This window comes from Callospermophilus lateralis, chromosome 6 (genome assembly GCF_048772815.1).
Source record: "Callospermophilus lateralis isolate mCalLat2 chromosome 6, mCalLat2.hap1, whole genome shotgun sequence".
NCBI lineage: Eukaryota > Metazoa > Chordata > Mammalia > Rodentia > Sciuridae > Callospermophilus > Callospermophilus lateralis.
This window is the reverse complement of record NC_135310.1, coordinates 34,094,278-34,116,752: the sequence shown is the minus strand read 5'-3', so window position 1 is coordinate 34,116,752 and position 22,475 is coordinate 34,094,278. Positions and strand designations below refer to the sequence as shown.

At 37.6% G+C, this 22,475-nt stretch overlaps 1 protein-coding gene across 1 annotated transcript in view; it reads right to left on the bottom strand.

Annotated features, from left to right (window-relative positions):
* Positions 1-22,475, bottom strand: part of Moxd1 (monooxygenase DBH like 1) — a 78,632-nt gene that overhangs the window by 11,280 nt on the left and 44,877 nt on the right. The window contains exons 5-10 of the mRNA XM_076859727.2: positions 9,058-9,237; positions 8,667-8,769; positions 6,985-7,151; positions 5,723-5,914; positions 4,183-4,242; positions 1,445-1,587 (exon numbers count right to left, since the gene is read on the bottom strand). Of these exons, the coding sequence (XP_076715842.2) occupies positions 1,445-1,587; positions 4,183-4,242; positions 5,723-5,914; positions 6,985-7,151; positions 8,667-8,769; positions 9,058-9,237 (845 nt within the window). The remainder of the gene's footprint in view (positions 1-1,444; positions 1,588-4,182; positions 4,243-5,722; positions 5,915-6,984; positions 7,152-8,666; positions 8,770-9,057; positions 9,238-22,475) is intronic.

Genomic DNA, 22,475 nt, shown 5'->3' with positions numbered 1-22,475 from the left:
TAATAAAGGTCCATTGACAACTAAAAAAAAAAAATTTAAAAAAGAAAGAAAATCCTTTAAATAAAGGACAATATGATATCAATATTTGGGGCCTGGGGTTGTAGTTCAGTGATAAATCATTTTCCTACCATACTCTAGCCCTGAATTTGATCCCTGGAACCATAAAACAAACAAAAACCCAAATATTTTAAAAACAAGATTATAACCTAGTTTTTTTAGAATTGCACTTCATGTGCTACTTCAGTCTCTATTAATATTTAAGTTATTATGTGTATGATTTTGACTAAATACATTATTCTCATTTTGAAATGTCCTGATTACAAAAATTATCATATATATGGATATGGATATGAAGAAGAGACCAGAGTATGAACCCTAACTTTCCCATTTCTTACAGTATTACATGGTGTTGAACAGTTCCACACTCTCTTAGTTTTTATTTCTTCCTCTATAAAACTCAGATTGAATGCCCTTTCTACCTACTAGAATTGTGTAAAAATAAATTAAATGAAACAATGCATGTGAAAACACTTAGAAAATTACAAAGCAATTTACATAAGTACATACTTATAATGTAGACAAAGTCTTCTGTTCTGGTGGTCATGGGGTTGTTTGGGTAGAAACAGTAAAACATATCTATTTATGATTAATTAAAAAAAGAATGCCTTCAATTGATAATTTATATCCCTGTAACACTTTGGGGAAAAAATGATACCATATTTATATTTCCCTTAACCATCTGCATTTTACCATATCCTCATTTTACCTGTTTTTTATTGTTCTTAAATACACTCTCTGAAAATCTTTGTGTATACTTTTGTCTAATTAGATCAGTCCCTTTTATTTTGAAAAGTCCTAATTATTAGAAAATTCTTTCTTATATAAAAACATATCATGCCAAAATTTCTACCACTATTCCAATTCTTCTTACTGATATTCCAAGAACAGACAGAATGCTTTTTTAACATCAACTTTAATATATCCTAAGCAGCATTCTCCATATCTGCCTCCCCTAAAAACATTCATTGAGCTTCTCTCCTTTCTTCCTTTCACTATTTCTCTATGATGCAATCAGTACATTTTTGCAATTCTACTGGAGAGTCCTCTTGGAAGTTTGCACCTGGTTTGCTCTGAACTTTGCCCCATGTACCCTCCACTTTGTTCATTTTTCTTTGTATCCTTCCACTGTAATGAACACTGTCCATGAGTACAACTATATGCTGAGTCCTTTAGGTCCTCCTAGAAAGTCACTGAACCTGAGGGTGGTTCAGGGGGTCCTCAATGCAGCAATCAAGAAGTTTACCTGATCTCCCTACTAACAAGAAATCAAATAGAACAGTACATGAAATAATTCCATTCCATAACAGGTAATGATTGCAATGTAAGAATAAAGACCACCCTTCTCTGAAGTACATGACCCACATGACATCCATCTCCCACTTACGTGACTGGTCTGTAGATCTCCTTAACACCGATGAACTGAAGTTGTTCCATGATGTCTGGAATACTTGCACATCGGGTAAGATTAATTCTTGGGTAATAAAGAAGGTATGAGAGACACATTTCACTTCTAGTACTCAGACCTCCCTGAAATGGAGATATTTTAATTAGCAAAATATACATTCCACCAAGTTTGAGACACATAACACAAAAGACTCCAACATCATGCAAAAGTATCTTCCAATTCCAAAACATATTATGTTTCTACAGCTTTTCATTACACGATATTCAATTTATTAAAGTGTGCATCCCCACACAATCTATGATTCAATGTTGTATGTTCTTGAGCTTTACATACATTTCACATTACATGTATCCTGTGCAAACCTGCTCTTTCAATCAATGCTGTGTTCTTCAGACAGATTCACATTAACGTGTAGTTTTATTTAACTGATTTTCATAACAATATGCTATTTTGTTATATGGAATATGTAATAATGTATTTATTTATTCTGCTTTTGATGGATATTTGAGATGTTCCTCTTTTTTTGTTCCTGTGTTATTAACTGTTACTATGAATATTGTACATATTTCTTTCTTGGAATACATTCTGCCAATGTTACTCTAAGGGTAAATCTGCATAGAAACAGAACTAGGCAGAGCATATGCAAAGCTCCAACTTTACTAGGAGATATATATATATATATATTATGTTATGTTTCTCCTCAGTTATTTTACAAACTTACACTCCCATTAACTGTGAATGAGTATTGCAGTTTTGACACACTAGAAATACAATTTTAAATGTTGCCAATATGGTGGGTTTAAAATACCCCATTCTTGGACTGGGGATGTGGCTCAAGCGGTAGTGCACTCACCTGGCATGCGTGCGGCCCGGGTTCGATCCTCAGCACCACATACAAACAAAGATGTTGTGTCCACCAATAACTAAAAAATAAATATTAAAAAAAATTCTCTCTCTGTCTCTCTCTCTCTCTCTCTCTTTAAAAATAAATAAATAAATAAATAATACCCCATTCCTGTTTACATAGGCATAACCCTATGTTCAAAGAAAATTCAACATATTTTCCTATATGAACTATTTACTCATGTTTTAATTTCTGTGACTTTTTTGTCTTTCTCTCTGTTCTATTATATGCTTGTCTTCTGTTAGTGATTTATGGAATTTCTTTTATATGCTATATATTAATACTTTGTTAAATCTATGTATTAAAATATTTATTTTCAAAATAAAAATTGTCTTCATTTTCTTATGAGTATCTTTTGGTAACAAAATGCTTCAAGGCAGCTAAATTCATCACTTTTTTATTTATGGTTTGTGTTTTTAGTTTCATTGTTTAAGAAATTCTTTACTACTCAAAGGTAATTTAGATCTATTCAAACATGTTTCAATTTTTGTTGATTGGTTTGTTGGTTGCTACTAGCAATTGTACTCAGGAGCACTTTACTGCTGAGCTATCACCAGTCTTTTTACATTTTTATGTTGAGACAGGGTCTTGCCAAGTTTCTGAATTTTTTTTAGTTTTCTGCGGACACAACATCTTTGTTTTATGTGGTGCTAAGGATGGAACCCGGGCCGCACGCATGCCAGGGGAGCACGCTACCGCTTGAGCCACATCCCCAGCCCGTTGCCAGGTTTCTTGAGGCCTTACTAAGTTGCTGAAGCTGCCCTTGAACTTGTGATCCTCCTGCCTCAGCCTCCTGGGTTGCTGAGATTACAGGCATGCACCACTGTGCTCAGCCTTCCAATGGTTTAAAATTTTGCTCTTTTGCATTTAAATATTTAATCTATCTGGAATTGATTTTTGTGTATATTTTTGAAATGAAGACCCAATTTTATTTTCGTCATATGGATACTCAATAGTGCCAGCATCCTTTAATAAAAATTCCACCCTTTCCCATTGATCTGAATACTCTGTCTGTGGGTCTATTTTTGGAAACCCAATTATTTTCCACTGTTAACTCTGAACCTAAACCACATTGTATTAATTACTACAGCTTTAAAATAACCTTCATAACTAGTTAGTTTATTTCCCATCTTGTTCTTTTTATCAGTCTTGCTTATTGCAAATCCTTTGCTCTTTTAAGTAGATTTTAGAATCAACTATTTCCATATACAAGCTAAAAATGAAAACAGTTTTTAAAATTTAAAAAAAAATAGGAGAAGGTGAAGAAGGATACCAAAAGCTGTAAACCACGAAAATATTCTAAATTATCTTTTACTGGAATTATACCAAATCTAATTTCATAAAATGAGCTGGTGGGAGGCATTCTGTCTTTTTGTGTTTTGTGGATGAGACTGAGCAAGCCATGAATTATCTCTTTTTGAAGGCTTAGCAGAACTACTCACTAACTCCGTTGGGACCAGATCTCTCTTTGGGTCAGGCTCTGAGATCATGTGGTTCATTCTTCCCTTTGAAGTCTAGATTTATCTAAGTCCCAACTGGAGTCATCGGTTAATGACCCATGTCTTATCATACTTGGTGAGGAAAAGCTAAAAGACTAAGGACAGCTTTTCATGAAAGAGTCCATAAATTATGCTGCAATTATTACCATAATATCAGTCATTATTTAGTAACTAAATCACCTCTGATTTCACCTTTAGGATGTTCCAGACTTTTCTTTTCAAATAGAAATGGTTTCTGAATTTGTTCTTTAAAAACCAAAGGTTATTTCTTCAGCTTCATAAGTGAACTTTAATTATCATAAAACCCTTCTTACCCAAGTCATCACGACTCTATCCTTGGTGTTGTATCGACATTCAGTAATTAGGTTATCTCCCTAAAACATAAAAGGAAAAACTTTCAGGCTGCAGCTTTATGCTGTTTCATTTGTAGACCAACAATCAATACATGCTGTATGAATGGATGCTTCTAGAAGTTTCATTCAAGAGAAGATCAGGCCAGACTCCACAGTATTCTAGCTGGATAATTTGTATGGCAACTGAAGAGTTATTTTGCACAGCTACTGAGAAACTGTTAAGTGATATATACATGTTTAGTCCTTAGTAGAGATTAAATATTTAATGAAATGTTAGTCATAGATCCTAAGTATTGTGATTACTTATTCATTTACATTATTTTATGTAGTCATGTCTTTATGGTACAACAGAACTTGTAATGATTTATTGTTTCCATGATTTCCAACCTTTTGAACATTACAACACCCGTCCAGAATGTTTTTATGGCTCCTCATTCAGGAAAGTGGACGGAACACAGAACAACCATTCACTGAAGCAGAGGCTGCCATCTATGGGCAGTGGCCCCTAGATCTGTTTTACCTGCCCTGCTACTCAGAGGACTGAGAGGTCAGTATCCTACTCATGCAACCATTTAGGAAGTTCTGAGATACCACCATAAAACTGGTTGGATGTAAGGGATAATCCTTAAAATAGTGAGGTCCCTCTTCCTCTTCGTAGTTTTTCTGCTTTTCACCTTTTCCTTCAAAACCTCCTGTGCTGTGACTTTGCCTGGCAGTTCACCTCATCTGAAAACCCTGTATCCAGCATTATGTAGAGAAAATGTTAATGTTACAGTCACTTAATAAAAATTGTATAAGAATCTGACTTTTAAGAATGCATCAAGAGTAGAAAATGATGCGACTACTGAGCTTGAGGGCCATGGAATAATATATTTGAGAAAATGAAGCATCATAAAATTAAAGGAATAAAAAGGTGTCACTGTTTTAAGATGTGAGATTTTCTTCTGTCCTTCCACTATAACCTCATTTGTTGTTGCAAGCGGAGGTGCACAGCAGAGTGTAATTAACCATCTGAATACTTTTGTAAAAGGAAAGAAATACCTTACATTTTAAATTTTTTTACTGAAATGAAACTTCCAAAAAGAAATTCTATTCTTCAAGATAGTATAAAGAAACATCCAATTTCATCATTATGAGAATTGCAACCCAAAGAATCACTAACTAGGGAATCAAGAAAAAAGGATTCATGCTTAGTAATCAGATTTTGCTGATTGTTGAGGGCTTGTTGTTGTTGTTGTTGTTTGATTGTTTTCTGTTTTTCTTTATTTTTAAATCAAGAACTTTAATTTCCCATGAGAATAGTAATAAAAATGAGTTGCGATTTTGGAAAGCAGATCAAACACATTCCCTTTGAGTTATGCAATATCCACAGTGGGTGGCTTTCAGGTTATGGTTATGATGAGCAATTCATTTCACTGGTAGAAACTCTGCTACATCTCAGCTGATAAATGTTCTCATGACTTTTAAAAGAGTCAGTGAAAAAGAACAAAAACATGCATACTGGTAAGATTGTTTGTTCTTCCTTTAGATACTGAAACTCCTGGAAATTGAAGTCAAAGTCATCATCATAAGCGAGTAATTTCATTTCCTCCCCTTTGCGAAAATGACGCAGCCTGATGCCTCTGCCAGCCAGGTGAGCGTGGAGAAGAACAGCGAACACGTGGATTCCACTTGGCTTTTCAGCTTCCAGAGCCTGCGGGGGACAGCAAGGAAGAACTGATGAGGCCAAACAAGTGCATGTTCAGACAGTACACCTGAAACATAGTTGGAGGGACAACTGAGAAGAAAAGCTAAGGCAAATCAAATGAATGGTTGAGCTGCCAAGCATTGTGAATCTGGATAGTTCAATGTTCTGTTTGTAAAGCGAATCTGCCAGGAGGCAAGAAAGGGAACCTACCATACCACACCTAAACGTATCCTTCCTTTACCTTCTTTTAGGAAGCAAAGAGGCGGTCAACACTCCTGGCAAAACGATTCCAGCATGTCAGTAACCTGAAAATAGAAACTCTAGAAAAGAGGATTCTATGGTCCCCCGACTTTACCAGATAAGACCAGTATGGTCAGTGGAATGAATGAGATTCCCTTGGTTCTACAGCTAGTAAATGTTGCCATGGCAGTTCAGGAGTCTTTTGATCAAGATATCAAGATATCTAGATAACTAGATATCTTGGTCTAGATAGCTCAGAAGAGCATATTTTTTTCATTTCACCAGTTTCCCATACTACCTACAACTGCAGTATCTTAGAGTTCACAAAGACTATGATCCATATTAAAACACTTCTAGAAAAAGAATTATAAGTAAAAATAATCATTATTATATTCACGTTTTTTTCTTATACAATATGTATTTCTACAATAGTTATTCTTGCTCTTTGGTGAAAGAGGGAAGGAAACTGGAAAGCAGAAAAAATGAAAATGAATTATGGAAAAATTATGTGTGAATAAAAGGCAGAGAAAGGAAAAAGAGACTTTGAAAACAAAGGTAGAAATTGTGACAATGACATAGTGTCTTATATGAAACAAAGAGGTCAGAGTAGGAAGGAAAGCACCATGCAGTTATTCTTGCCTCCTGAATTCTCCTCCTGTAACCTTCAAGATTTAAAAAAGGCAGTTGAAAGTCATGCTGAAATGACAATCATGGCTTTACAAGGTACAAACAAGAAAAAGATCCATAATAAACAAGCAAGGAATTCTTCACACCATAGTTGCTAAGAGTATTGTTTAATAGGTAGACAGTAGCTCACAGACACGGACACTGCATACCTCCTGTAGGCATTCCAGAGTACAGTGACCCTCGGACCGGAACTCAGGCATCCCTGGAGGGATGGTATGGAAAAGGCTCACCCAGAGGCCAGCTTCGATCACCCCAGCATCATATTTCCTTATATCCATCGTATGAAATAACCTTAGCCCAGAACTATCTATTAATCCTGGAACAAAAGCACATAATTAAAAGTGAGTTGGGATTCTTAAAAAGAAAGTTTCTATATTCAGTTGAAATGGATTCACTCGTTTTCTGTAAAATCTCACAAGGTTAAGGAATACAAGAAGATATTAATGGACCCCAGCAATCAGCTTCATCAAAAGAAATTAAAGCATGGGTCGCCATATTGTTTGCAACCTTGATAAACTCACAGGCAAACTAGGGAGAGATGTTTGAGTTACTGAGCTGATTTATTTCACAGTTATCTAATGTAGAGAGTAGAAACTCTACAGCCATTCATTAGAACATAGAATAACCCTCCAAAAGTTTTATTTCATATTATTTAGAGATAAAGTTCAATATCATTTACTTAGGGGTACAAATCCCTCAGGCTAGAATCCATCTGCTAATAAACTACTAAAGATTAACTTTCTTTATAGTTTGCCCCCATTCTCTTATGTTTTTAAGTCACTCAAACACACTGGTATTACATCTATTACATTTACTACTGTGAACAGTAAGTACTACATTAGGCAGTGTGAAGATTAAAAAATAAATAAGGCACACTCCCTGGTTATTATGACCGGGGAGAATGTATAAATCTGTTCCACTAACTTTGAAATTAATTGACTTCCTTCACAATACTGAGTTTGTACCTACAGCCTTAAGAAGTTTCTTATTCCAGGAAGACTTTGTAGACGACCCACCACATACTCCTGGCTAGATCAGGCCACCAAGTTAAATCTCTCGGAGTGCCAGGTACCACCCTTTTGGATCAAATGACATATGTTTAATTTTACATTAATTTCTATGAGTATCTGATTATTGTTCTTTCCAACTGAACTCTAATTTCTCTGTGGGTGGGGACACTGAATTTTTCACTCATATCATATCCTTCAACTCAAATTCATTGCATATTGGTACTCAGTATTTGGAATAATGGCATAAATCAAAGTAAAATAATTACTAGAGGTTGCTTCTGTTGACAATTTCACATTGAACTTATCATTTTTTTAGTTTTAGAATATTACATAAGTAAATCAGAAATCAAATGCATGTCTTTACACTTATCTCTCTACCACATGACCCAGTTGCATTACATAGTTCTTGAATATATTTGACTTGCCTGCCACATAACAAAATGCTTAATATTTTTAATGTGATGGACGGTAGCTTTTCCATATGGATAGTTAAACAGAAAATGTTTTATGAGCATCATATACTTGGAACTAATTTATCACAGAGGGAAAAAAAGGCTATTGCTGAACTTCCTAATAGGTATTGGAAACCTATTGGAATGACTACACATACCCATTTGCCTGGTTTGTGCTGGTTAATGACTATTGTCCCAGGGTAATTATGGATAGTACCCTCTTTCACTCCAAAAATGATCCTAGTTTGGATGAAAAACGTTTAGGTTTACTCCTTCTAATATTGGTTGCTATTTTGCTTCACTTCTGATAAAGGCAAGTTATAAAACTTTATTAAACTCATAGGTAAAATATATGAAGAATGAACTCACCTTTCTTATGTGTCGGATTATCATAATGGACTTCTAGAAGCACATAGTGAGGATCTAATGGAGTGCCAAGGGATAATCCAACATGAGGTGGATAGGAAAAACCCTAAACATGGAAAACTCCATGAGTCAGTGTCCTTTGAAAGTCCCTGAGAGCTATTCTCCATTCATAAACCAAACATTCTCAAAGAAATTTCAACCTTTTAGAACAAGATTAGTCAATCATTGATCAAATAAAATGACTTAAGGAAAGAATCCTTTCCTTTGAAAATAAAAATACTCCACTCTCATATCAAAAAATAGCATGTAAAGCTTTACTTATAACTATTAGCACTATACTATGTGAGAGGGAAACATGATGATTGTGTTACAACTCAGTAATTATCAGCCCCACCTCTCCACCAATGGCCCAGGCAAAAATCACAGTCTCGCAGGTGAGGAAGGCGTCGGGCATGTTGGGGTGGTAACACTCATGGCCATAGTCCAGGACACTGTCATTGAAGCTGCTGCTGCACTGATAGAGCAGGATGTGGTGGACCAGGTTCTCATGGCCCCGCTGTATCACTGGCTCCACCTACACAAACACAAAGGAGATGGGGATGCGATCGATGAAAACACCCTGTGATATCCCACTACAAGCACAAAACTAGCATGGATGACTATCTATTCTTCAAAGGGATATTCTCAAGTCAGGTGAAGATTATGTGGTTCAAGTATAATCTGTTCTGGAGACGATGATGATGATGGTGATAATCGAGATGACAACAGCAACAACAAAGATTAGTTACCATTCACTCTGAGAATGACAGGTCTTTGCTAATCTGCTCTCTTTGTTTTAAATTCACTTTTGTTTCCATTTACCCATTCTGCAGAGCTGCTGTTTCAAAACTTGCTCACTCTCTCTTCTAGGCTTCACTGAACATTGCTCCTCCTCCCTCTTCCCCCTTTCCCCCCACCCCTGCAAATAGAAGGGGAAAAAAAGAAGAAGAAAACATATCTTACTCTCCTCCACCTCAAAAAGTTATTTTACCCATCTCTACTAGAGATTACAGATGGTGTCTCATTCATCATTATAAATACATGGGACTGGGCACAAGGTAGGGCTCAAAAATGGATATTTTTATTTTAATGATAAAATAAGGAGATAAATGAATTACAGTAGATGGGGTAGGGAGAGAAGATGGGAGGGGAGGGGAGGGGAGGGGGGATAGTAGAGGATAGGAAAGCTAGCAGAATACAACAGTTACTATTATGGCATTATGTAAAAATGTGGATGTGTAACTGATGTGATTCTGCAATCTTTGTAATGTTTTGAATAACCAATAAAAAAAAGAAAATAAAATAACACATTCTAATAACAATTTTATTATTAGATGTTTGGAGAGAAAAAAAAACCTCAAAACCATGTTATTAACGATGTGCTCCTGGGACAATGCATGACTTGAGAGGGGGAAACTGGAAATGGGTTAAAATAAAATGGGCAAGGAAGTTGGCTTGGTTCTTTGCCTTGCCAGGCTGGAGGTGTAACCATTAGCTAAAGGATTCTGTCAATCAAGAAGCCCTGGTGTGCTCCTAGATTTCCAACAGTTTGGCTGGCTTAGAGTTCATCAACTTTTGTGTGATTTGCTCTAATCAGTCAAGTGTAGACATTGAATTTTCAAACCTTTGCCTGATCTCTATTTTAGACTTGCATATTTAGATGAAGTGTTTTTAACCATTTTCTCTGAGAGTTTTGCATTTTTAAAAATATTTTTCCATAGCTTTTCTCTTTTCTGTAAGAAAATCTGAGCAGCCAAAAGGGAAATGGTATGTAGTGGGTAAAGGTCTGAAATGAGCAGCAAAAGAATTCAGGTTTTTAAGTTCTGTTTTGTTTTGTGTGACATGATGAATCACCCATAAACTCACCCATACTTTTTTTTTTTTTACATCATATTCATGGAAATAACATTTCACATGGTTTTGTTTGTACTTGTCTTGTCTGTAAAAGATCATGAGCCCTGAAGCCAGAAATGATTTTCTATTTTGCTTGAAAATGACAGTTATTGTGCAAGCACAGTTGCAAAATAAACAATGATTGCACAGAAGTGTAACCCAGAATTTCGATTAGAATATAGCTTCCATATCTAGATTGAATTTTTTTGAGACTGGACTTATTTGGGTACCTCAGTACTCCAAAGGAGACAGGGCACTGGTAATACATCAACAGCAAAATATTCAGACATGTAAGATTTTTGCTAAATGCCTTATAAGTTTAGGAGAACTTGAAGGTTGTGCTGATCTCTTCAAGGAAGGTCCTGCAAAGGAGCCAATCAGGTACTAGAGAGTTGGCTGCTGTCAAGTCAGCCTCAGGGAACTAGAAGCCTTTGTTGAGGCATGGTGACAGGAGCTAAGAGTGTGGGTGATGATGCTGGCGGGTATGGAACTTCAAATAAACTGTTAAAAAATATTTTAAGAGAAAGTGTTTTTGTTGTTGCTGTTGTTATAAGAACAATTGAAACTAACACCAAGTTCCCAGGCTGCCAATACATTGTTTTATTTCATACCTACTATTTCGCCAGATACCACAGTAGTTATTCCATATATTTCACTTAATATTTATAACATATCTATAAGCTAAAATGTTATTAGCTTTCTTTTCTTACTGATGTGAACACTGAGACTCAGAGAGATCAGGCAACAAACCATAGTACCACATTGTGATTTGAAACTAGGCTGCTCTGATAGCACAATCTCTTCTACTGCAGTGCATAATTGCAGAAGATGTGTTGGAGGGGCACCAAGGACCCCAGAAGTTGCTGCCAGTGGGAGGGAGGATGAACACCTTCAATAAAGCAGGCTAGCAGGCAACAGCTATCATCAGTGGAAGTGATGCTACTACTAGTTAAGGCCAAGAGGTTCCCCTTCGAACCACTAGCAAGAACCACCACACAACCCTTCCATCAAAGAACCATCACCAGTGTAATAGCAGTATGCTGAGCGTCTGCTGGTCTCTGTGCCACCCCCTTCCCATAGCTTGTCATTGTGCTCTTCCCTAAAGAGAGCAGACACCAAGGCCTCTGTTTGAAACCTGGTGAGATCTTCAAGGAGAATTCAAGTCTAATCTGACTTCTGGATGACAAACTGAGGGTACCACCTGAAAAAAAAAATGAGGATTTCTTGAGAAAAGAACTACTTATAAAAGAACAAGGAAACTTTCTGTGAACCTGGGTGCTGATGGTGGAAGAAGATAAAAAGGCTTGGAAGAAACAAGTCCTTGGCAACATTGAGAGGGTTTGAGAGCTGAGACAAAGAAAAAGAAAGGCTATCTTGATAGGCAAGGATGGCCTGACCCCTCTGGGTGATCTGTGAGCCAAGTTGCATGGCAGAAGAACAGCCTTGGACCCAAAACACAGAGGAGAAAGAGAGGGGAAGACTTCAATCTGGACTTTTTTTTTTTAATTATTTTTTTATTTTTTTTTCATCTTTCATTCATTTAATTCAAGTGAGTTATGCATTTCCATTTTTACCCCAAATACAAATTGCAGAATCACATCAGTTACACATTCAAAAAGTCTTTGTCAATTCAGCACAGAGCTTTGGGATACACTTTTGAGGTCTTAGCAGTAAAATATAAAAAGAAACAAACAATACCATAAAGCTGCCAAAACAGGGAAAGATCAAGGAGGAAATTAACACTGACCGTAAAACTGAACCTGGAGAGTCAAGAGCTCCTATTTATACTGATTTTCCTGACCCCATTATCTCTTACCATCTCTATGCAGGTCAAATAGGCACAAGACAGCCCCTGCGGCACAGGGCATCTGTAGTAACTATTCATTGAATTGAACATGAAGCCAGCATCAATGAGGTAGGGTCCCTAAGTTTCCTTCCAGTTTCCTGATTATCTCAACTCCAGTACTTTCCTGGCATCTCATGTGAGCAACTAAATCTAACCCTCACACCCTTGAACCGGCCATGTTTTCCCTCCCCTTAAATTCTTTCCGACCCTCGTTCCTGATGTTTCAGCTTGTTCACATCTTTCCAGTCACTCAACCCACCATCTTCTCCTGGGAGGCCACCTGTGTGCCTCGCCCACAGATCTCTTTGGCACACTCCCAGCTGTGGCTCAACCTGCAATCTGCCACCTTCTGAGTCTCTACTTAGAACGCTGAGGATACACTTTCTTTTCTTTTCTGTTTTTTTTTTTTTTTGCATCAAACTATAAACCTTTTAATTTTAATTAATTGGATAATTATGTCTATGGTCCTCTTTCCTAAGTGAGTGTGTGTGTATGCATGTGTGTGTATGTATATATATACACACACACACAAACACTTAATAAATATATACACACTTAGTTCATATATATGAACATATAGATATATGTTCAACCAGGGACTAGCATTTAAAAAATACTTTGGCTGCCTGATTAACCAGAGTCAATAAATGCTTTGTTCTCAATACTTATTCAAAAGGTTTTCCTCCGTGAATTATAATAATAGGCTTCGTTGTGATATATTTATACCATAGCATAATTTGGTCTAGTTCATTTCCCTATGTCTCCTTTTTCCTTTCTCTTCCTCTGTCCCAATAGTCCCCACTTTCTATTATTACTGGTCTCCCCTCTATTTTCATGAGATATGTTTTCTCCACTTTTCCTGACTGTCTTCCATGTATGAGAGAAAACATGAGAATTCACATTCTGCGTACATGTCCATCAGCAGATGAGTGGATAAAGAAAAGGTGGTGTATACATACATATTGAAGTTTTACTCTGTCATGAAAAATGGCATTATGTCATTTATAGGTAATTAAATGGAACCAGAGAACATCATGCTGAAGAAATAAGCCAGACTCAGAAAGTCAAAAGGTGAAGATACACTTTTATAACCATTCTCATGAGACCTCAAATTTTATAACTCATACTTTTGCTTTGGTACATCAATCTTTATTTTGTTCTGAATTCTGTCCTTTCCCCTGAAGTGGCTTTTCTGAATGTTTCCCAGCCTATGCAAACTTCCTACTCTGCACTTCGTAAATTAGTTAATTATTTGGGTGAGACAGAGGGAATTTCTTCCCATTCTGTAGCTATGTAGTTGCATGAGGGCAGATGTGGATGCAATTTGGTACCAAGGACACAATATAATTGCAAAATCTTAAGTGCAGCAGTCCATTCTAGAATTTGTGTGTGTGTGTGTGTGTGTGTGTGTGTGTGTGTATTGGAGATTGAACTCAAGGTGTTGTAAGTGGTAGGCATGCATGCCAATGAGCATCCCCATCCCAGTCCCCATCAACCCATTCTATATATTCATCTTTAAATGAATGAAGGAACAAAATGATTCAAAGAATCTGCACTTGGTGGAGCCTCACAGAGTGGGTTGAGACATGGAAAAATAAGAATCAAGTGACTGAGAAGTGGGTTAAAACAAACAAAAAAAATTAAGTGTTGCAAAGTTTCATACAACTTAAAGCCAACAAACCATTTCAGAACAGGAGGTAGGAAAATCTTAGGGGAAACATCATCCTTCTGTCTTTGAAAGAAGGGAGTCCTTGAAAAAACTGTGCCTCTTTGCTTGTCCCCTACCACCAGCACTGACTGAGAAAACAGATTTTGTTCAGAAAGGACTTATTTTTTAAAGTAACTGAGAATCAACAAACTTACAAATCCATATGCAGACCTCCAACAACCACTTACCTAAACATTAGCACCTGCTGAAAGAAACACATTTTTTTTTACCTAATTCTACTTATTGATGAACAGCATCTCCTCAAAATTTGTGTTCACTTGGTCAAAAAAATTAACACCAAAAAAACAAATAACCCCAAAAAATAAATGGATAAAGGAAATGAACAGACACTTCACAGAAGAAGAAATATGATCAGTTAACAAATATATGAAAAAATGTTCAAAATCTCTAGCAATTAGAGAAATAAAAATTAAAACTACTCTGAGATTTCATTTCACTCCAGTCATAATGGCAATCAAGAATACAAGTACTAATGAATGTTGGCAAGGATGTGGGAAAAAAGGTACACTTATACATTTCTGGTAGGATTGCAAATTGGTGCAACCACTCTGGAAAACAGTATGGAGATTTCTCAGAAAACTTGGAATGAAACCACCATTTGACCCAGTTATCCCATTCCTCAGCATTAAAACAAAAGACATAAAATCAGCATAAACTACAGTGAGGCAGCCACATCAATGTTTATAGGAGCTCAATTCACAATAGCTGAGCTATGGAACCAAGGTGCCTTCCAACAGATGAATGGATAAAAAGGTGGTATATATGCACAATGGAATATTGCTCAGCTATAAAGAAGAATAAAATTATGCCATTTGCTGGTAAGTAGATGGAACTGGAGACTATCTTGCTAAGTGAAGTAACCAGTCCCCCCAAATCAAAGGCCCATTGTTCTCTCTGATATGTGGATGTTAACACACAATAAGCAGGGGAGGGAGGTCAGAACAGAATTTCATTGGATTAGACAAAGGGGAATGAAGAAAAGGGAAGGGTGATGGGAATAGGAAAGATAGTAGAATGAACTGGACACAACTTTCCTATGCTCATATATAGACAGACAACCAGTGTAACTCCACATCATATACAACCACAAGAATGGGAAGTTGAACTCTGTGTATGTATAATGTGTCCAAATAGATACTATTGTCATGTATAACTAAAAAGAACAAATAAAACATTTTTAAAAATTTATGTTCACTTGGAACCTGAGAATATGACCTTATTTGGAGATAGGGTCTCTGCGGATGTAATAGATTCAGATGAAGTCATACTGGATAAGGATGGGCTCTACACCCAAGGACTGGTGTCTTTATAAGGGAAAGGAAAGGGAGATTTGGCCACAGACACACACAGACACATTGGCGAAAGGCCAATGAAGGAAAAGTTCTCCCCACAGTTGTGGAAGGGATACTGGCTCTGCCCATCCCTTGATTTCAGACCTCCATTAAGAGGATAAAGTTCTGCTGTTTGAAGCTGTCCATTCATCATGGCTGTCTTAGGAAACTGATCTGGCCCCCATCCCCAATTTTAAATCATGAACTAAGGACTTGCAGATTTGTACATTTAGACCTAGCTTAGGATTGTTCCTGTAATTATTGTGACACATATTGATACAGATATGTTTCTTTTCATGATTGAGGTTAAATAATGTCTTTCTCTGTAGTTAAACATATGTATGTCCTGCTTCAGTTTTTAATTTGGAAGTAAAAAGAGAGAGAAATGCCTTTCTTGTCCTGTCCAGTACACTAAGCTCTATTAGAGAGACACAGGGAGGTAACTGCGGCTCTTTTGAGCAATTTTCCTAACTAAGCTCATTCTTCCAAGTCTATCAATTTAAGATGTGGCTTCTTGCTTGTTGAAACATGCATGGAAGAATGAAACAGTTCTGCAAAGACAACTTTCAGCTGAGCTCAATAAATTAAAAATTGAAACAAAGGGAAGAGGTAATGGGTGGAATCTGTAATGAGCTGGAAATTCTGTAAATCCCTATCACTCTTCTTGCCTGTTCTTGTTCCTGGCACTCTGCTTTACATACCCACCTGAGGCCCACGTTGCTGTCCACATAAAAGCCCATAAATTATCTCTGACAAAGGGCATCCAAAGGTTAGCTGGCTCATGGTGTGGTTCTGCCTGTGATAACACTCCAGCCAGAGCTAGCAGCATAGGTAGACCCCCTTGTGATCCCACATGTGGCTGTGGTGATGCATGCCTTACCCTCATGCCCACTGGGTGGGGGGGCTCTTCAATCTAACAGTGCTTCTCAGTAATGAAAGGTGACTAAACTGAACAAGGGAATGGGATCTTCACCCAAAGATACTCCACTCTGAGAAAAATCAAGGATCAAAGCAAAGCCCAATTTGCTGATGTGGTGTCAAGTGTCTCAAATTCATCCTCTCACAGCTCTGGAGCATGAACGGACTGGCAGCTAAATCCCAGAAGGTGACTGCAAGAAGAGGTCATGTCAGATACAGATGAAGGAAAGGGATGAAGAAAGAGGAAGAACTGAGGAAGAGGGAACTCTGGGAATAGTTCACCCCTTACTGCAATTGGAATTCTCAGGGGAACTGCCATCTTCATACCTGACCTTGCCGCCGGGCACAGTTGACCAGTTTAGGGATAGATATCAACCTCCTAGTCTTGCCTTGGGAATTTTTCAGACTATAAAAAGAAATCTTTTTATTTTTCAAACTATAAAAAGGAATCTTCTAGAAGCTGGATATTGTGAGGTTCAGCAAGTCTCAAGTTCTAGCAAGTACAAAGTCCCTGATGTTCCAAGCACATGGAGCGTGCAGGGAGATGAGAGAGAGTCAGCACACAGAGAAGTTCCAGAGGCAGTCAGGACAGTCTTAGCCAAAGTTTGAACACCTACTTTAAGGTGGTTTTGAAACCAGCTATATGTCTGCCGTTCTGTGGTTTACTTATTCAATCTTCCTGTTAATTACTAAATCAATTCTTTTTCTTAAGGTACTTCAATTTGGGTTTCTGTTACTTGTTGCCAAAAGTCCTAATGAACAAACTCAAATACATATCATGAATTCATTGATACATATGTGCACCATTCACAGGTTACCTGAAATTGTCTTTTCTCTTCTCTTAGGATCACTGTCACAAAAAAAATGCTTATATTTTACTCCTCCTTTTTATTTACAACTCTTAACTGAATCTGGGTAAGTTAATAACAACAATACTTTAGTAAATTCCCTGGAAGAGCTAGGTAGGAGAAAAAAAATCACCCCCTCTATTATACACAAATGTCTTTCTCTTCTGCTTACTGATTCTTGAATTTCCATATAGGCTCTCAGCATTAAAGCTGTTTTACATGATGAATATGGAAATTTCCTTGAGAAAGGTGAAATATTACCATTTACAGTCATCTATATCTGAATGTGAACTAATTAGGTTCTTTGGCCAAACACCTCAGGAATATAACAAACAAAATGGAAAATGACTTTAAAGAAACTTTCTAACACTATATATATTTGAATTTTAACAGTTTACTCATGAACTGTGAAGGACCTTTTGGCTCTATATTAACACGGAAATTAATTTTCAGTCAATTAGATATTCAATAAACCAGAGATCACTACATCTAAGAAATTAAATGAACACACAAGTAGTTCAAGAAACAAGTAGTAATCTCCTGTCAATCAACCAGCTGTGTGACATGATTGTGTGCTGGTAACAGCACACAGCTCTTATGTTCCATCTAGCCCTAGACTATATACATTTCTATACACAGAGTCTATAAATATTCATTTTAATCCTCCAAACAAACCTTATGGAATTACTTCACATTTCACAGAAATGAAAAACAAAGTACATATAAGTTAATGGACTTTCCCAATGGAAAAACCCAGATTTGACTCTGGGGATCTGCATTGGATCAGGCTCCCAACCTCCATGTTGATATACTGGGCTTTAATGGCAGGGCACTAGAAAAGACAGTGCCAGTGCTTTACCAAATCACGTTAGGTGCCTTCACCTTTCCTGTGCACCCGCCACCCACATTAGTTCTGTAGACCTTATTTTTAATTACTTTCATTGGATATCTGCTCTTGGGCTCACTTTGCAGACAGCAAGTAGTTCGACAACATACACAGGCCTCTGGGGCAGGTGAAAGGCACAGGGCATGATGTCCAGAAGTCTTGCCTCAGATGGGACAACTTGGAACATGATCTAAGTTCTCCCTGGGATGAAGTTAAGGTTGGAACTACAACTGGATCTTGCCATTGTTCTGGGTCTTGCTTGTTCCCTGGTCTAACTCTTCTCCATGCAAGTGTGTTCTCCTGGAACTTCCTTAATAAATCATTTGCACATTAATCCATGTCTCAAGAGACTGCCTCTAGGAACCGAACCTAAGTAGCATAATGGAAAAGCAATTTTGGACCACATTTTCTTGAGTTTGAGTCTTTATTACTCTTGACCTCTGCTTCTAGCTGCTTAAATTCCACTCGTCTCCTTAACTGTAAGTCAGTGATAACAGGACTTATTCATGAGATTACTTGAGAATTTGATGGCTGGTACATGAAAATCAATAGGCACCTTGTAGTTGCTCCAACAGTAACACTAGTATCATTATCACAAATTCTATGCTGATATTTAAATAAACTTTAAACATTGTGCCCTCATAGACAAGTAAATCTACATAAGTAAGCCAATTAACAAGTTCTAGTACTTCAAGATCTAATTTTAAGGCTTGTATGTCACTAACATTTAGACAAAAACATATTGCCTTAGTCAAATGCATTGTTGTATCATATACAATCACCAGATTAATATGTGTGTGCCATTTCAATTTGTTAAGGATTTAAACTTCCAATTCATATGTATAAAACAGAGCTATATTTCTCTGCAGATCTTTTTCTTAAATATGGCCTCCTTTTCCCAAAAGAAACTTTCCAAGTGAGTTTATAAAGTTTTAAGAATAAATTTTCCTCATCCCTCTGATATAAAAGTATTTTCTCTGAAGAGCTGTCTGTCTTTCCTCATTCATTCATGCATACACTCAACTGACAAATATTGTTACCTGGTCCCTCCCCTAATTCTCTCCCCATATCTATCTGCCATGTGTTTTTTTATTAGATGCTGAGCGTAGAAACAATGATGCAGAAACATGAATCTGCCAGTCCTATGGTCCATATTCTAAAACAGTGGAGAAGATGAGGTCAGAGAATGATGCCTTCCGCTCCCCGCCAGCATCAATTCCTCCATGAGACCTTTACCAGGGTCCTGAATTTCTTAAGCACACCATTTGTCTAAGAAAGATCCCCACCTCTCTTGAGCAGCCTAAACCCATTTGTGCGATCCCATCCTCGACATAAATTGAAACTGACCAATTTATAGGGAATTACAGGACTTTGCATTATGGTGGCTGATAGCTACCCTCTCCTTTCTCTTGGATGGGAAAGAGGAAATGTGCCACCTCAGGAGTTTGTGCCACTACTTCTCTACCACATGGGAAAGTAACACAAGCTCAAAGTGAAGCTAAGTAGCTCTTAAAATATCAGAATCCCTGGACTAAGGGATTTGCTTCAAGCAAATCCAAGCAACACTCATTTGAAATAAAAATGGTCTCGAGGTTGGTGTAGTTGTCAGTGTTTCAGTCAGCCTTTTCACTGCTGTGACTAAAAGACCCAGTCAGAACAATTGCAGAGGAGGAAAGGTTTATTTGAGGGCTCATAGTTTCAGAGGTCTTAGACCATACAAAGCAGGCTCCATTCCTTGGGGCTTGAAGTGAGACAGAACATCCTGGAGGAAGAGTGTGGCAGAGGGACGCCATATGTACCCCATAGCCACAGCCCCAGTAAATCACTTCCTCCAGCCATAACCCACCTGCCTCCAGTTATTACTCAGTTAATCCCATCAGGGATTAATTCACCAATTAGGTTAAGTCTGTAGCCCTATCATTTCTCCTCCAAACCTTCCTGGGTTGTCTCACATGTGAGCTTTTGGGGGACACCTCGCATCCAAACCATAATAGTCAATGACAGTCATTTTTCCAATCACCCTTTCTGTGTTGCTTCCCCTTTCTAGACAAGCAACGGAAACTGAGGTGACTACCCAGGTCTGAATTAAGTTGAAAATTTTTTCATTCATTTTTGTGGGGGAAAAGTACAAAAGAGACTTCCCACAATTACTAATGGCTGAGCCTGGTTCTATAGTATGTTTGAAAAACCTATAGAACATTGAATATTTGGAACATACTAGAAGAACATGACTCATTCTAACTCCTACTGCTCATCTTTAAGCTTCCTTCAAGTTACTTTCCAGTCACAACAATCATACCTGCCCACACCTCTTATCCATCCTACTTGAATTAAACCAATTGCCACATACTTACCTTCTTGGATGTTGCTATGGTCTGAATGTGTCCCCTGAAACTCCTATGTTCAAACTTAATTGCCAACGTGATAGAATTAAAGAGTGGGGCCTTTGAAGAGTGTTAAACCCTGAGGACAAAGTCCTCATGGGTAGAATCGCAGCCCTCACACAAGGGCTTGAGGGAGTGGGTCCATTCTCTTTCCCTTCTCTCTTCTCCCTTCTGCCATAAGAACACAGAAATAAGTGTCCATCATTGTTTTCTTCAGCTGGGAGTTGTACTCAGAGGTGCTCTCCCACTGAGTTCCACCCCTTTGTATTTATGTTTTTAAATTTTAAGATATAGTCTCACTTTGTTGCCCAGGCTGGCCTTGAACTTGTGATGCTTCTGTTTCAGCCTCTGAGTAGCTGGGACTTCAAGCAGGTACCACTTCACCCAGCTAAGGATCCATATTACTTTGAAAGCAGACAGCAGCCCTTACCAGTCACCAATGCTGATGCCTTTTTATTTTTTTTAATAAAATTGCAAGTTGGTGCAGCCAATATGGAAAGCAGTATGGAGATTTCTTGGAAAATTGGGAATGGAACCACCATTTGACCCAGTTACCCCTCTCCTTGGTCTATACCCAAAGGACTTAAAAACAGCACACTACAGGGACACAGCCACCTCAATGTTTCTAGCAGCACAATTTACAATAGCTAAACAGTGGAACCAACCTAGATGTTCTTCAATAGATTAATGGATAAAAAAAATGTGGCATATATACACAATGGAATATTACTCAGCAATAAAAGAGAATAAAATCATGGCATTTGCAGGTAAATGGATGGAGTTAGAGAAGATAATGGTGAGTGAAGTTAGTCAATCCCAAATACCCAAATGCCAAAAGTTTTCTCTGATATAAGGAGGCTGATTCATAGTTGGGTAGGGAAGGGTAGCATGGGAGGAATAGACAAACTCTAGATAGGGGAGAGGGGTGGGAAGGGAAGGAAAGGGGCATGGGGTTAGAAACAATGGTGGAATGTGATGGACATATTATCCAAAGTAAATGTATGAAGACACAAATTAGTGTAAATATACTTTGCATACAACTAGAGATATGAAAAAAATGCGCTGTATATGTGTAATAAGAATTGTAATGCATTCCACATCATATATAAATAAAAAATATTAAAAATTTGATTTTTAATTCTATTATTATATATTAATCATACATACTTATGAGATTCAGTGTGATATTTCAACACATGCGGATAGCAAGACCTGATCAAATCAGAGAAGTTAGCCTTTCCCTCTCCTTATCATTCCTTTATGATTGAAGGCTTTGAGCTCCAATCTTCCAGATCCTCATAATGCCAGTGACTTCATCTTGGGCTTCTCTTACATGAAATGAACTTCTGTTCTTTATAAATTACCTGGGATAAAGTTGTGTGTGTGTGTGTGTGTGTGTGTGTGTGTGTTTTATAGCAGCACAAATGGACTAAGACAGGTGTTCAGGAGCTACTTGCCTTCTGGAGAGCAGGATCCCAGGTGGATCCTGTTCCCAAATCTGCACTTTTCACTTTGTTTGTTAATCTGACTATATTATTCAGAGGCTCCACACCAGCCCTCATGTGGCTGATCAAGTCCACTCCTTCTGACACTCAGGGCCCACTCTCATTGGCTGTGCTTTGCCCCATAGTCCTTCCCTTTCTACCTATGTCCATTTTTACCACCATGATTTCACTCTTGCTGTCTTCCCCATCCCGTAAGACATCCTTGTTCAGCTTCACTTATTTAAATCCTATCAATGTTTGAAACCCAGGTTTTACTTTCCCTGGATGCATTCTCTGATTCCTTTGGCTCACCTGGGTCTTGTTATCTCTGAGTTTCTTTCAGAAGGCAGCACTATGTGGTACCCTGACATCAAAGACTTGGTTTAGAATCCAAAGTCGGTCACTTAATAGCTGTGACCCAAGGCAAATTACTTAACCTTACTGAAACTCAGTT